Genomic DNA, 14423 nt, shown 5'->3' with positions numbered 1-14423 from the left:
CATTTCTGAGCTACATGTTCTCACATCAAGGTATCATCAAGGCCTTCCAGCAACACATAACACTGTGGATCTCATGTTGCACAAACCAAGTCCAAGAGAACTCCTACGCAAGCAAGTGGAATAGCAGAAAGGGGAAATAAACCTCACAGAGCTTCAAGCACGTGAACAACGTGAAACAATTCTTTCATTTATGTGAAGCGGGTTGCAGGAACGCATATAAAGGTCTTATCTAGGCTTTAGTTTACAGTCAAAAATTAAGTCATCCAGCCTACGTGATTCAGCTTACAAATGCAAACAAGAGCAGCACTGAAGTAATGCTCTAATACAAGTGAACCTTGGAGCGAAAGTGCATCAATATTGTGCTATTTCTAACAGAAGACACAATTTACCTGCAAACCAAGTGTTACTCGCACTGATGAAACATGAATCAAAATGTAGCTGCTTAAATTTTAACAAGGAAACTTGCTTTATTACACATCAACTGCTCAGTTTTGCTTTCAGTAACACTGATGAAATAGAACAGATGACCCACCACAGAATCAGAGCTTTCATCAGCTCTGAGAGATGGGCCCTCAGGACAACATCCCTCATGCACCGAATTTAACTAACCCCATTAACAATTGCAGGATGTGGAATGAGGTCATTTTCTCGTGGATCGCAAGTTCACGCTGTCCTCTCATTACCAATAACAATGGCTAGCGAAGGTCCAGCCAAGAGAGATTTTTCCGTAGATGCAAACTATTCAGCTCGGCTGCAGCCACGCTTGTAGCTACCAGGCTGAAAACAAAACCCAACTAGTCATTTACAGGCTGTTTAGCCACAATGATGAAGATGCAGCAATGTTAGAACTTCTGAAGTACTTTTTTCCTTAATTAATTATCCTTGAAAAACTGGTGGTAGCAAAACATGAAATTAAGTCCAAATACTTCGACAGCCACAGGCTCTCGAATGTTTCTGAGAAAGTGAAGAGAGTCTGAAACAGATAATAAATAGTTGATACCCAGAGGTGTTTGAAGTGGCTGTAGAGTTTTTTGCCCTTAGGAAATGGCTACGAAATTCCCCTCTCAGGGATACAGATACTAAGTACAGTTTAATGTAGGCTTCATCTGTTAGCTATTACAGCAACATGGCAAGAGAAAAAATAATATATATATATGAGAACAGAATCTTTTCAGCATTGAAAAGAACAGAACTGTGGAGACTGTCATGCCTTCTTTTGAATGAAGTTATAGATGAGGAAAGATGTGGCTTCTGAAATCATTGTTTATATCACCTTTCAGCTATTCTCAGAACATTATGTAGTTATCCAGCTGCAGGAAATGTACCAATTACCACTGGAATTGCAGCACAGTCTCTGCTGTGTCATAGTTTCGGAAACAAGGCATATTTAACTTTGCAATAATCTACGTGGAGGAAAATCAGGCAGGAAAGAGTAAGTATTTTCACTGAAGGTCCAAACACCACCCTAAACCCTTCCCTTCTATGTAATAAGTATAAAGTTTGGCAGCAAACACATGTGGAAGAGCTTTTAAAAACAGAGCACTGAAAACAAAGCACGCTTGTGGCAACACAAGGACTAGAACCCAACAGTTCTTCAATCCCAGTACCACTAAACTCTCCATCACATAAACACCCTGGAAAATGAATGGATTAAGTCCTATTAAGCACACCACGTTTCTCAAAAATAAGACCTGGTGTGATTTTTCAGGATTTTTGAGGATGCTCAAAATATAAGCCCTACTCCAAAAATAAGCCCTAATTACAGTTCATTAAAAAAGTCAATTTACATAGTGTCCAGGCAGCTATACATGTAAAAAAGTAAAATTAATTGGTAATAGAATGCAGCATGGTTTGGAAAGTTATGATGATGTTCCAGAAGATGATGACATGACTTTATTTAAATAAATGTTGATTTTTGTTCACGAATATTGGTAGATGTAGATTGTTGTCCATGGAAAAAGGAAATAGAGTCACAAATTCATGATGGAATTCAGGGTTTGGAGACTTATGATTGTGTTCCAGAATGTGATGACATGACTATATTTGAATAAATGTTGATTTTTTTTGTTCAAGAACAAATGTAGATTGTTTTTTATGGAAGAATAAGACATCCCCTAAATATAAGCCCCAACGCATCTTTTTGGCACAAAAATTAATGTAAGATCCTGTCTTATTTTCAGGGAAACAGGGTACTATGGGGAGAGGCTGAGGGAGCTGGGCTTGTTTAGTCTGGAGAAGAGGAGGCTTAGAGGTGAGCTCAGCACTCTCTAGAACTACCTGAAGAGAAGTTCTAGCCAGGTGGGGATTGGTCTCTTCTCCCAGGCAGTCAGCAATAGGACAAGGGGGCATGGGCTTCAACTCTGCCAGGGGAAATTGAGGCTGGAGATGAGAAAGCAATTCTTTACAGAGAGAGTGGTCAGACATTGGAATGGCTGCCCAGGGAGGTGCTGGACTCACCGGCCCTGGAGGTTTTAAACTGAGATTGGACATGGCACTTAGTGCCATGATCTAGTCAATGGACTGGAGTTGGACCAAGGGTTGGACTCGATGATCTCTGAGGTCTTTTCCAACCCAGTCGATTCTGTGATACTAAACTCTTTCAGGTCTGAGAACTCACCATGCCAACCAATGCATTATCCATTCTGCCTGTGCACACTCCTGAGACGATCCAGAATATTTAAGTCCTAATTACCTCCAAAACCCGGTGGCAGAAATGCATTCATTATTAGCAACAAGGTCCACAAAAACTTACATTTTCAAGCGTTTAATTATCTAGACAATTTAGCAAAGGATTTGCCTATGATACCACTTGAGAATGCTTCCCCTGTGTCACCATATTGGCATAACTGATATTTCTTTATAGATTTCCGTATTTGTACAGCTTGGGGAGCATTAACGTAACTGAAATCTTCCACATCCTACCTGGACTCAGAGACTGCTCTGCTCCCAAGACGAAGTTGACTGGTGTATGGAGCTACTTTCACCTTGCTGGCAAGAGAATAAGTTTTCCTCCCACCTTCCACCGCCACATACCCTGTTTCTTTAAAATCCTTTTTCCCCATGCATTTGGTATGAAATGCAGGGATTCCAGCTGGCTCCTGTCTGACAGATGTGTATTTCTGTGTCTTTAAAATCCCAAAGGATATAAACCAGCTTCCCTTATAGAAATCTCCACCACTTCACTAAAATCTTACCTGAAAGTTCTTTAATACTTTAAGCAGTTGAATAATGCGTCATCCTCCCTGAGATGCATTCATAGCCACCCAAGCCTGTCTCTGTGTACAGCCTCAACCGCAATTTACAGGGAACTAGATGACGCAATAACTTCATAATAAAGTCACAGAAGTAAAATAAAGCTGCATTCCAGACCAGAGAACAGAGCATTACACTCATCACAAGCTAGAGCTGCAACAGTGATTTTCATCGGAACATAAACATCACAAATCGACTACACATGATGCATTACTTCAAGGTGCATGAGCGGTTTACAAGCTGCACCCTTTGCAACTGAAAGCTTTGTGATGGTTTAGAAATTCACATATAATCCGAGCCCGGTGCACACAAGTTTCAAAGTTCCACAGCCTTCAGAACACCGTGCATAACGCGTTTATTTTAAGCACTCCCTTCTCTGCGAGACTGACTTCAATATCAATGCTTGGAGAAAAGGGACCTCCACACATTGAAACATCTGCTATTAAGAATAACTGAAGTTTGGCTGGTTTTCTGTGCTTTGTTTTTTTTATGCTGGAAGCAAGAATTACAGGTACCTAGTGATGGAACTGGATAACTAACAAAGGTTAAGAGAACTGAGCTCCTTAGGTACACAGGGTAGCATAAGGTAAATAAGTTACTTTTAAAAGCTCAAAACCTTTTCAAAAGAAGTTTATTTAAAAAATTAATAATCAAGGTACTCCTCCCTCAATAGGGTCTATTTGTTTTAGGCTGCCTATGTCAAAATCACTGGAGAAATTAATTGGGCATATCTGAAAGTCTCTGCAACATTTTGGAGAAAGAACACTGGCTAGAACATTTTTAAAACTATTATGCTACTAAGCAGGAAGGAAAATAAGCCATTAGCATGCGATATTTAGGATCAGTCTGGAATACTTTTCACTTGGTTCACTTCAGCATCTGCCTTCTTTGTCCCCACTTTTGTAGGTGTTTACGCTACTCAGAAAGTTGGCTCAGAGGTTTATCTGCAGCATCCAAGTTTCTATCGCAGGCTTTTGGGGACAGCTGCTTTCTCCCCATGTGCTTTTGTGGCACCAGGCAGCTCGTACAACTGAGCATCTGTACAACTAAAACTACTCACAAGTAGGACACGGCAGATTCAGTGTATTAGATCTCAAGTCCATACACATCAAACCATTCAAAACCACATCACCATCTGTGGGAAGGAGTCCATATTTGAGACTAGTTCAGTTTCTACACTTAAAACAGCATAGGGTAAAATCTTTACATAGATAAGCTTATATATTTCTGCATTACACCCCCCAAAAAAAAATCTGTCATAGGTCTCACAAATGCATCAAATGCTCGCGTGGTTATGACATTGGGAGCTTTGCGTAAATTCATCCATGTCAACCAGTGTTAAGAAACACATGCAGTCACCATAAAACATTTAACTGGAAATACAGTAGCAGCTGAAATTCACCCTGGCTCTCACTATTGAGATCTTTCTACATTTGTCAGCTTTTACTTTCAGTAACCTGGAAAAGCACTTGGTGTCAGCAGCAAACTGTCACTTTACAACACAACGATTGACACGTTGAACCTACTGAATTGTAGGCACTTGTTGAACTAAGTTTTCCTTCATTCTAAGAAACGACTTATCCTCTCAACTAGTCAACCCACGACAAGAATTTCACTTCTACCTGTTTCTTGCCAAAGGCTCTTAAAAACTCGGAGAAAAACAGTGTCACCTCCACCTAACCCATTTACACAATTTCCACGTCCTTCACTGAGCTATCTGTGAGCACAATTTTCCTCTAAAAAAGCCAGAATGAGGATGAGTCACACACCATATTTACAAATGCTACAAATATTTACAGAAGCTACCAATTCATGCAGTAATACAGTGTCTGAAGGGACAACCTCTATCTCTTCTCATGTATCTAGGAAATACTGAACAAAGGTACATGAATACTAGTTACATATAAAATATGCCAACTATCATGCTTCTGTACTCTCATTTATCAAATCTCCAGAGACATGGACATCCCTCTGCCTTTCGATCCTATTTAAAAATCCACATAACTACCAATTTCCACCAAGTGGAGTCTTTCCTATAGTTCACTGAAACTGTCCTACTGTACTGAATATCACTAAATTAGCCTTCAAAAGATAAAGCTGCAGCTTGGAAACCAAAAATATTACACACCAAAACATCCCATGAAATTTCTCTATTAACTGACACTGGCCTAGGATCAAAATGCCCAAGGAATGACAAGGTTTGTTTTCTCAACACTATTTATTCCCAAATCCTGAAAAAGGTCTACTGATCTACAACCACCAACAAATCCTGGAGACAACAGCATTTGTCAGAACATTTCATTGGGTTCAGGGTAAAAACCTTTAAAGGTTCTTGGACTTCACATGTTCTGGCTGTGCCTCATGCCAACCAAATCATAGAGCTGTTGCATATTTTACCACTTGTGGGCCATGAGCTGCTCCATGGTGCTTCTCCTCAAAAGGATACAGAACTGGAGAAGGATGATTTGACAAGGACTGCAGGAGCTTTGCCAGATTCACAGGCTGAAGGGATGGTGGGGAAGTTTTCATTCATAGACTCATGGAATCACACAATCCTTGTCATTGGAAAAGACCTTTAAGATCACCGAGTCCCACCATTAACCCAATTCTGCCAAGCCCACCACTAAACCATGCTCCCAAGAACTTAATCTATGTGTCTTTTAAAGACACATCCTCATGGATCCGCACATCCTCATCCTCAGGGATGGCGACTCCACCACTGCCCTGGGCAGCCTGTTCAATGCCTGACAACCCTTCCGGGGAAGAAACTGTTCCCAAGATCCAACCTAAACCTCCCTTGGTACAACTTGAGGCTGTTTCCTCTCATCCTCTCACTTGTTACTTAGGAAAAGAGACCCTCCATGCTCCAAGCTCCTTTCAGGCAGTTACAGTATCACAGTATGTTTGGGATTGGAAGGGACCTCAAAAGATCATCCAGTCCAATCCCCCTGCTGGAGCAGGAACACCCAGGTGAGGTCGCACAGGAACATGTCCAGGCGGGTTTGAATGTCTGCAGAGAAGGAGACTCCACAACCCCCCTGGGCAGCCTGGGACAGGCTCTGCCACCCTTACTGAGAAGTTTTTTCTCAAATTTAAGTGGAACCTCTTGTGTTCCAGCTTGATCCCACTACCCCTTGTCCTATCATTGTTTGCCACCGAGAAGAGCCTGGCTCCATCCTCATGGCACTCACCCTTTATATATTTATAAACATTAATGAGGTCCCCCCTTAGTCTCCTCTTCTCCAAACTAAAGAGACCCAGCTCCCTCAGCCTTTCTTCATAAGAGAGGTGCTCCACTCCCTTAATCATCTTCGTTGCCCTATGCTGGACCCTCTCCAGCAGTTCCCTGTCCTTCTTGAACTGAGGGGTCCAGAACTGGACACAATATTCCAGATGTGGTCTCACCAGGGCGGAGTAGACGGGAAGGAGGACCTCTCTCGATCTACTAACCACCCCCCTTGTAATACACCCCAGGATGCCATTGGCCTCCCTGGCCACAAGGGCACAGTGCTGGCTCATGGTCATCCTGTTGTCCACCAGGACCCCCAGGTCCCTTTCCCCTACACTGCTCTCTAATATGTAATTTTCCAACCTATACTGGAACCTGGGGTTGTTCCTGCCCAGATGCAGGACTCTACCCTTTCCCTTGTTAAATTTCATCAGGTTATTCCCCGCCCAACTCTCCAGCCTGTCCAGGTCCCGCTGGATGGCAGCACAGCCTTCTGGCGTGTCAGCCACTCCTCCCAGCTTAGTGTCATCAGCAAACTTGATGATAGTACACTCTATTCCCTCGTCTAAATTGTTAATGAATATATTTAAAAATATTGGCCCCAGTACTGATCCCTGAGGCACTCCACTAGATACTGGCCAGAGATCAGAAGGTCTCCCCTCGGCTCCTGTTCTCCAGCTGAACCCCCCAGGTCCCTCAGCCGCTCCCATCACACTTGTGCTCCAGCCCCTTCTGTGTCTCTCAACTCGCTCCAGCACCTCAAGGGCTTCCCATAGCAAGGGGCCCTTGTCCATATGCTGGAGGTTCAGCCCAACACTGCGAGCAGGTCTCCTACACCCCCTTTTTAAAATTAAGTGGTTCACTACTCCGTCAGGGTCGTGAGCATTTTTTTGCTGACGTAAAAAGGGCGATAGAAAATTAGCTTTAGTAGTCAAACTGTTAAAAATCCCCAATGAAAGTTCAGGTGACAAACATCTTTCCAGCTCACTGGCAGATAAACAGCACCAGAGTTTACTAAAAAGGTCAGGCAAACTTTTCATAATGTAACATAACAGGAAGATTATGATAATCTGGCATTGCAACAGAACCTACCAGCGCCTTTATCCCAAAAGCATTACTGTGTGTTACCCCTACAACAACGTTGGACAAAATGTTACTTTTACCATATTATTCTCTTGTCCAAGCTTAATTATTCAGCAGCTAATTTAACCACTGTCACTGATTAATTATAACAAAACAGCCAGAAGCAGAACAAGCACAATACAACACAAAAACAATACGAAGTTCTACTGGAATCTACTGAATGTTTTTTAAAATTCCATGTCAACAGACATTTCCTTTTAGCAAATTGTTTGTGAACAATTGATGTCCCAATTAGAGAAACATCTGGAGTCTTTGTTTTTGAATTTACTTCTCAACATTTGAGATTGACCTTTTCATTTCTCAATCAGGTTTTACCCAGATCTCTTTAGAGAAAAAATACACCACTGTTGGGTTTGCTAGTACAGCACCTCACTAAGTCACCAAAACCCTGGACCATGTCTTGGCAGTTGTTCTTCTGAACTTCACTGCAGACCACATCCACACAGACAGTCCTTCTAGAATGTCATTTCTGAAGAACACGCATTTCTTCACACTTGTTGGGTGGGGAAAAATTTAATGAACTAAAACAAGGGCAAGTGTAGAGTCTTGAATCTGGTCATGAACAACCCCAGGTTCCAGTATAGCCTGAGGAACAATCTATTAGAGAGCAGTGTAGGGGAAAGGGACCTGGGGGTCCTGGGGACAGCAGGGTGACCATGAGCCAGCACTGGGCCCTTGTGGCCAGGAAGCCAATGGTACATGAGCTGGATTAGAAGGGGTTGGTCAGTAGGTCAGAGAGGTTCTCCTGCCCCTCTGCTCTGCCCTGGGGAGACCACACCTGGAATATTGTGTCCAGTTGTGGCCCCTCAGTTCCAGCAGGACAGGGAACTGCTGCAGAGAGTCCAGCGCAGCCACCAAGATGCTGAAGGGAGTGGAGCATCTCCCGTGTGAGGAAAGGCTGAGGGAGCTGGGGCTCTGGAGCTGGAGAACAGGAGACTGAGGGGTGACCTCATTCATGTTTACAGATATCTAAAGGGTGAGTGTCAGGAGGATGGAGCCAGGCTCTTCTCAGTGACAACCAATGATAAGACATGGGGCAATGGGTTCAAACTGGAACAAAAGAAGTTCCACTTAAACATGAGAAGAAACTTCTTCCCAGTGAGGGTGGCAGAGCCTGGCCCAGGCTGCCCAGGGAGGTTGTGGAGTCTCCTTCTCTGCAGACATTCCAACCCGCCTGGACACCTTCCTGTGTAACCTCATCTGGGTGTTCCTGCTCCATGGGGGGATTGCACTGGGTGAGCTTTTGAGGTCCCTTCCAACCCCTGACATTCTGTGATTCTGTGTCTCTATTAAGTACATCTCTTCTTCAAAGTTCTCCACACATTCACCTCAGTCTCCAGTAGTTGTTCTTTTTAATCCTCCTATCTTGCTTCCTCTCAGCCCAAGACCCTTCCTATCTTCCATTTGAATTTCTTGACCTTCCATTGCACCCTGTAATTTTGTTTTTTTCCCCCTCCAAAATCCCTTTACAGCCCCTTTATTGTACCAACACACAACTCTCCTACTGTGCCTCCTTTGCTCCCATCCCAGCGTTACCCTGCTAATGTCAGGCATGAGGAACTCGAGGAGAAAACATTTGCTGCTCCTGGCACTGCCGATGCTTCGCGTCCCAGCCAGGCCTCCCAGGCTCTGCACAGGCTCAACTGGATCAGGCAGGATCCCAGCAAGGAAAGGAAATTAATCCCATAAAAAACAGAGCTACCCACACTCGTTTGTGCAGGAAGAAAACACAGTAACCCCTTTAGGACAGGAAGGTTCTGTTTCACTGCAGCCTGAGCTAGTCAAAAGTACACGCCAAGCGGCTACAGAGTAAGAGGTGAAAGACAATTAAAATTGTTCCTTCTCTTCTATGCCTGTTCTTCGCTTTTCCAACCTCCTTATAAAGCGAGACAAAGGAAAGGAAGGTCTAGCTGTTTATCTTCACCATATAGTCAATAAGAGAGTTGAGTCCCAATTACCCTTTGGTGTTACGTCACACACCCCTCCTTATCATGAGGAGGTTATGTGGTGGGTAAACAGCAAGAAAAATGGTAAAACCCATGGTTCAAGGCTAACAGAGCAACACAAGCCCAGCCTACAGGACTGGACCCTGCAAGACTAAATCCAGCTTCAACATCCCATCAGTTAAACATCCAAGTAGCCTCAGGCAGTGATGAAAGGACTAGGACTGAAAAAAAAAAAGCCACTTAAGAAAAAAGCAACTTTCAGGGATGTAAAATGTAAGGACAATTTTACATTTATACAGGAACAAGAATATCACGTTCAGGTTTTGTTACTGTCCATTTTGTAAAGGATGTTAGAACCAGTGAGCGCATGATGTGCACAGAGATTTGAAGCTATGGGAAGCGCCTTACTGTGTTTTATTTCTTTTTTTTTAGCTCAGGCTACTTGTTCTACTTGATTACAACCTCTAAACACCTTTGCCAGGAAAACTGGCAATATTTAAGTGTTTCTTCATCTGGTAGGGAAGGTCACAGACAAGACAAGAAATTGGAAGAATATAAATGGGAAATAAGTTGTTAAACTTTTTTTCAAACAGTTGGGGAAATCAACTCCTGAATTCATAAGAAAGTGATGAAATCTCAAACATCTTGTACCTTCAAGAAGAGGCTGCAAGAATTTCCTCTGACAAATGAGTAACAAATTCAAAACACAATTACCACATGGAACTTAAACATTTCACAGTATACAGTAAAACGAATGACATAAACCAAAGGTCTTGGACTTTATTTTCTGGTTACCTCCTATAACCCAAGCTACATTCATTTCAGAGGTCTCATACGTCAAATACTGAGCAAAACAGGCCAAGGAAAATGGCTCAAATACCATGAAAGCTCTCGGGATTGCGTGGCCTCTGGCAGTTACCCCTGTCCTCTAGATTTCTGTCTGCTACTTGTCCACTCCTACTCACATTTTTGACAGAAGCTAAGAAAGAAAATAAACAATTTGTTTCTGAAGCTCAACACCAGCATCAGGTCTGAAACGTTTATTAGTCAGTCTGGTTGTTCACTCCTATCAAATCATTTAACTCACATTCCACCCACTGAACTGATTTTTGGCCGATCAGTCTGCTCTTGAGAAATAAACCTTTCCCCTCCAGTAATCTTAACTGTTCTAATTCACATCCATCTCGCATCTTCCCAATGTAAGCATTTCAAAAGTCTTCAGAACTCGAAGGTCTGAATTTTGTGGCTCTTACTGTGTGCTATACATCAATGTAAGTACTTCAGAAGAACTACATCTTTCTGTGCAACAACTCATGTATTAATAACAATACTGATGTTTGCAGGACTTACCTCTTTCTCGGTATCCCTGGATATACAGGTCCACTGGTTTTCCTTCACACTGTACGCCCAGAAGTCAGCCAGATCCTGAGTTCCATCCCAGCCACCAAACAAATAAACGGTTTCTAATCAAACAAAGAAAGGAAGAACATGTTAGTTTTATGTTAAGAAGGAAATGCCTTTAAACAGGCTAATATTTAAAAAACACCTGTAACAAACATTATCAGAAGGGAAACTGAAACCAATTCTTAAAGCACTGCTCCTCCTCAAATGGAATCAGTCACCAGGACAAAGAAATGTGGTGTTGTTTAGTAATGGAAATTCTTTGGATTGATAGGCAGCCAAATCTCCAGGAGTCATTTTCTATTTCTGCATATACATAAGAGGCAAATCCACAGCCTTCTGCTTAGAATTCAATAAAGACAAATGAACAATACTTAGCATTCTGGATACTGTGTGTTTTAGTCTATCAATGACGTCCCAGCTTATACCCCATTGGGTACAAGATCTGTAGATAAGACTTACAAGACAGTAGCAACAAAGCTTTTCTGCTTAGTACTTTGTTTGAAAAGAAACTCCACTGATGAAATCCTCTGCAAGGGAAACACCTGGCAAAAAGTAACTTACCTGATGCCACAAAAGCACATAAGTACAAGAGTTAGTTTCAAGTCAGTGTTTCCAGCCCATCTTTAGATCTTGTTAACTTAAACCCACAACCCCTTCACGCACAGCAAGTTCAAGGGCTTCTCAGACTTGCAGATAAAAACTACATGAAGCCTCTGAACATGGGAAGCATTTAAGGAAGAAGCCTCTGTTCTCACCTGGAGAGATAACTAAGCTGCTCCCATTATAATGAAATCACTACCTGGTCTCAAATGCTAAAAACTCTTAATTTTTAGATTGCATTAAAACCCAACGCAAAGCCAAGACCAAGAAGAACAAGCCACCTAAGTCTTGCAGAGCTTTGAAAAACTCCTTTAAAATCCACAAACCAGTTCTATCATGGGTGTAATGGCCAATTTTTAATCCAACACCAATTAGAAGCACAATTATAAAATGGGAATAGTCCCTGACCCTTACCTACCATCAGGATAGTGGTCATCACCATGGAAAGGTTACCCTGGTTCATTAACTTTAATTACCCTTCCTCCTGGACTCAGGGCTCTCAGTGTTCCCTGCAAAGAGCAGGTCCCTTTGTGCGCATAAATTCTCACAGCTCACAAAACCCACATTACCACAACAGCTTCATTGATAGCCGAGAAAAATAGAAAGATTTGGCACCAGCTAAGTATCCTATTGGGACCTCGCCAAAATGTCATGCCCGCCTGGAAAGGCTTTGTTGTCTCCGATGAAATTTAATAGCAAACCTGAACGAATCTGATGAAAACTCAGACTTCTGAAAGTTACCTAAAGCGAGCTGGCAGGTTTAATTGCATGTAAACGCGGAAAGAGGAGGACGGTCGGACAGCGAGCGCGACCCGTGAGCATCAGCGATAACACAAGAACACTGTGCCAGACTTAATTTTCCCCCTGATGTCAAACTGAAAATCAGATTAAATCAATGCTCCATCACTATCTAGACTCTGAAGTCTTACAATTTATTACAGAACTATACACATATTTTTATAGGAAGCTTCTATATTTTCAAAAGGAATATTTCTTAATGCATCAATGTACCTGTTGCTGGTAATGTCAAGAAAACAATATCTTATAGTCCTTCCAAAGTTTGTAATTGCTCTCCCATGGTATAAGGAAAGGGATGACGCTCCTCTGATTGGTACTTGGGGCCACATCTGGAGTGCTGTGCCCAGTTTGGGTGCTCTGACACAATAAGGATGGTGACAACCAGAAAGTGAGCTTAGTGAAGGTCACTTGTTTGGGGTTAATTTTGGGTTTGGTTTTTGTTTATTTTGTTGTTGTTGGGGTTTTTTGTTGTTGGTTTTGTTTTGTGCTCTGTTTGGTTGGTTGCGTTTGGTTCTTGGTTTTGTTTTGTGGGTTTTTTCTTTTTGTTTTCATTTGGTTTGGGTTTTTTTGTTTGGTTGGTTTTCTTGGGTTTTGTTGAAGAAAAAAGTCCAACTTCACTCTGTTCCCCAACCAGCATCACACCTTCTGCTCTACTTGCCAATTCAGATTTTGTGGGGAGGGTTATTTTTAAAGAGGTCCAAGCAGGACAGAGCCAGGACACAAGCCCAGCGCTCCCAGGCGTTGCCACAAAACCTGCACAACATATCAACAAACGTTCAAAGGAGAGGCCAGACAGAGGGAAGAGACCACAAACTTCCAGGCGGCAGGAGCAGGAAGCTCACGGGGAGCCCAACAGTCTCACATCAATATAACTATTCCTACTTTAGTACCACCAGGGAACTCAAGATGCAAGCAGAGCATCTTGCTCTGGCAGAAGGAAGGATTCTTCCTTTGTATCCGAGCAATATGTAACACAGCAATATTGCTGCTGCTTTATTAAAGCAAGTCTCTATTCTGCTTTAGGGACAGAATTATCAAACCTACCTGCAAGGCAACAAGAAAAACACGAAAGCGGTTATATTTACCCAAAGCTTTTAAAAGCTACATTTAGGAAATCGAATTTCTCCTCTAGCATCTTAACCTTATCTCCTTTACATTTACTTTTAAATACAAATTCAACACTTAGAATTAAATAGGTTCTGTGAATGTATCTGAACTGCTTGCTCAGTCAAGAATGTTTCTATAATGTTTGAATTATTTTCTGCACTTACTCTCTTGAAGACCAAAAGGTACGAGAGCAGCCCACAAATTAACATACTTCCTGTCAACCTCTCCATTAAGTTCTATTTTTCAGAAGAACATGCAAAGCAGCCTTTTCCAATCCCTGCTAAATACCAAAAATCCTGGGATAGTTTTAGTCTAGGCACAGATACATTCTTGAAGTCAGCTCTTCTAACTTCTGGTAACACCTCTGCATGGTGAAATCCTTGGGGGGATTCTGGTACAGCATGTCCTGTTCATCTGATCAGGACATTACGTTGCAAACGCTAAAGTCAGGCTGATTGAAGATGCATGAGCATCCCTGCTTTTACCTTCTAATGAATAGGCACAATTAATACATTTCAATCCTGGTGATATATTTAACATAACATGTTGGTCATATGGTATTTCCATGTCTCTGTTAAAACAGTTGTCCATGAAACATGGAAGAAGCAGGAGAGGTTCAGGTTGTGACATGATGAAAAGGTTCTTCACCCAGAGGGTGCTGGACACTGAACAGGCTCCCCAGGGAGGTGTCACGTCCCCAAGCCTGACAGTGTTCAAGAAGAGACTGGACAATGTCCTCAGACACACGGTGTGACCTGTGGGGTTGTCCTGTGCAGGAGCGGGAGTTGGACTCGATGATCCTTGTGGGTCCCTTCCAACTCAGGACATTCTATGATTCTCCCACCCACTAGTTGAAGACAGCTCCGAGATCCTCCCACAAGCCTTTTCTTTTGCAAGCTGAACAAAACCAGCTCCCTAAGCATCTCCTCACGTACCATGTGCTC

The 14423-nt window shown here is 42.5% G+C and overlaps 1 protein-coding gene across 5 annotated transcripts in view; it reads right to left on the bottom strand.

Annotated features, from left to right (window-relative positions):
- The window catches only part of MKLN1 (muskelin 1), a 106194-nt gene that overhangs the window by 42617 nt on the left and 49154 nt on the right, over positions 1-14423 (bottom strand). For all 5 annotated transcript variants that reach the window (XM_065049314.1, XM_065049316.1, XM_005504098.3 and 2 more), the window contains one exon: positions 10921-11033. In XM_065049314.1, the coding sequence (XP_064905386.1) occupies positions 10921-11033 (113 nt within the window). The remainder of the gene's footprint in view (positions 1-10920; positions 11034-14423) is intronic.

The sequence above is a fragment of the Columba livia genome, chromosome 1 (genome assembly GCF_036013475.1).
Source record: "Columba livia isolate bColLiv1 breed racing homer chromosome 1, bColLiv1.pat.W.v2, whole genome shotgun sequence".
Lineage (NCBI taxonomy): Eukaryota > Metazoa > Chordata > Aves > Columbiformes > Columbidae > Columba > Columba livia.
The sequence above is the reverse complement of the archived record's forward strand: the minus strand, read 5'-3'. Positions and strand labels throughout refer to the sequence as shown.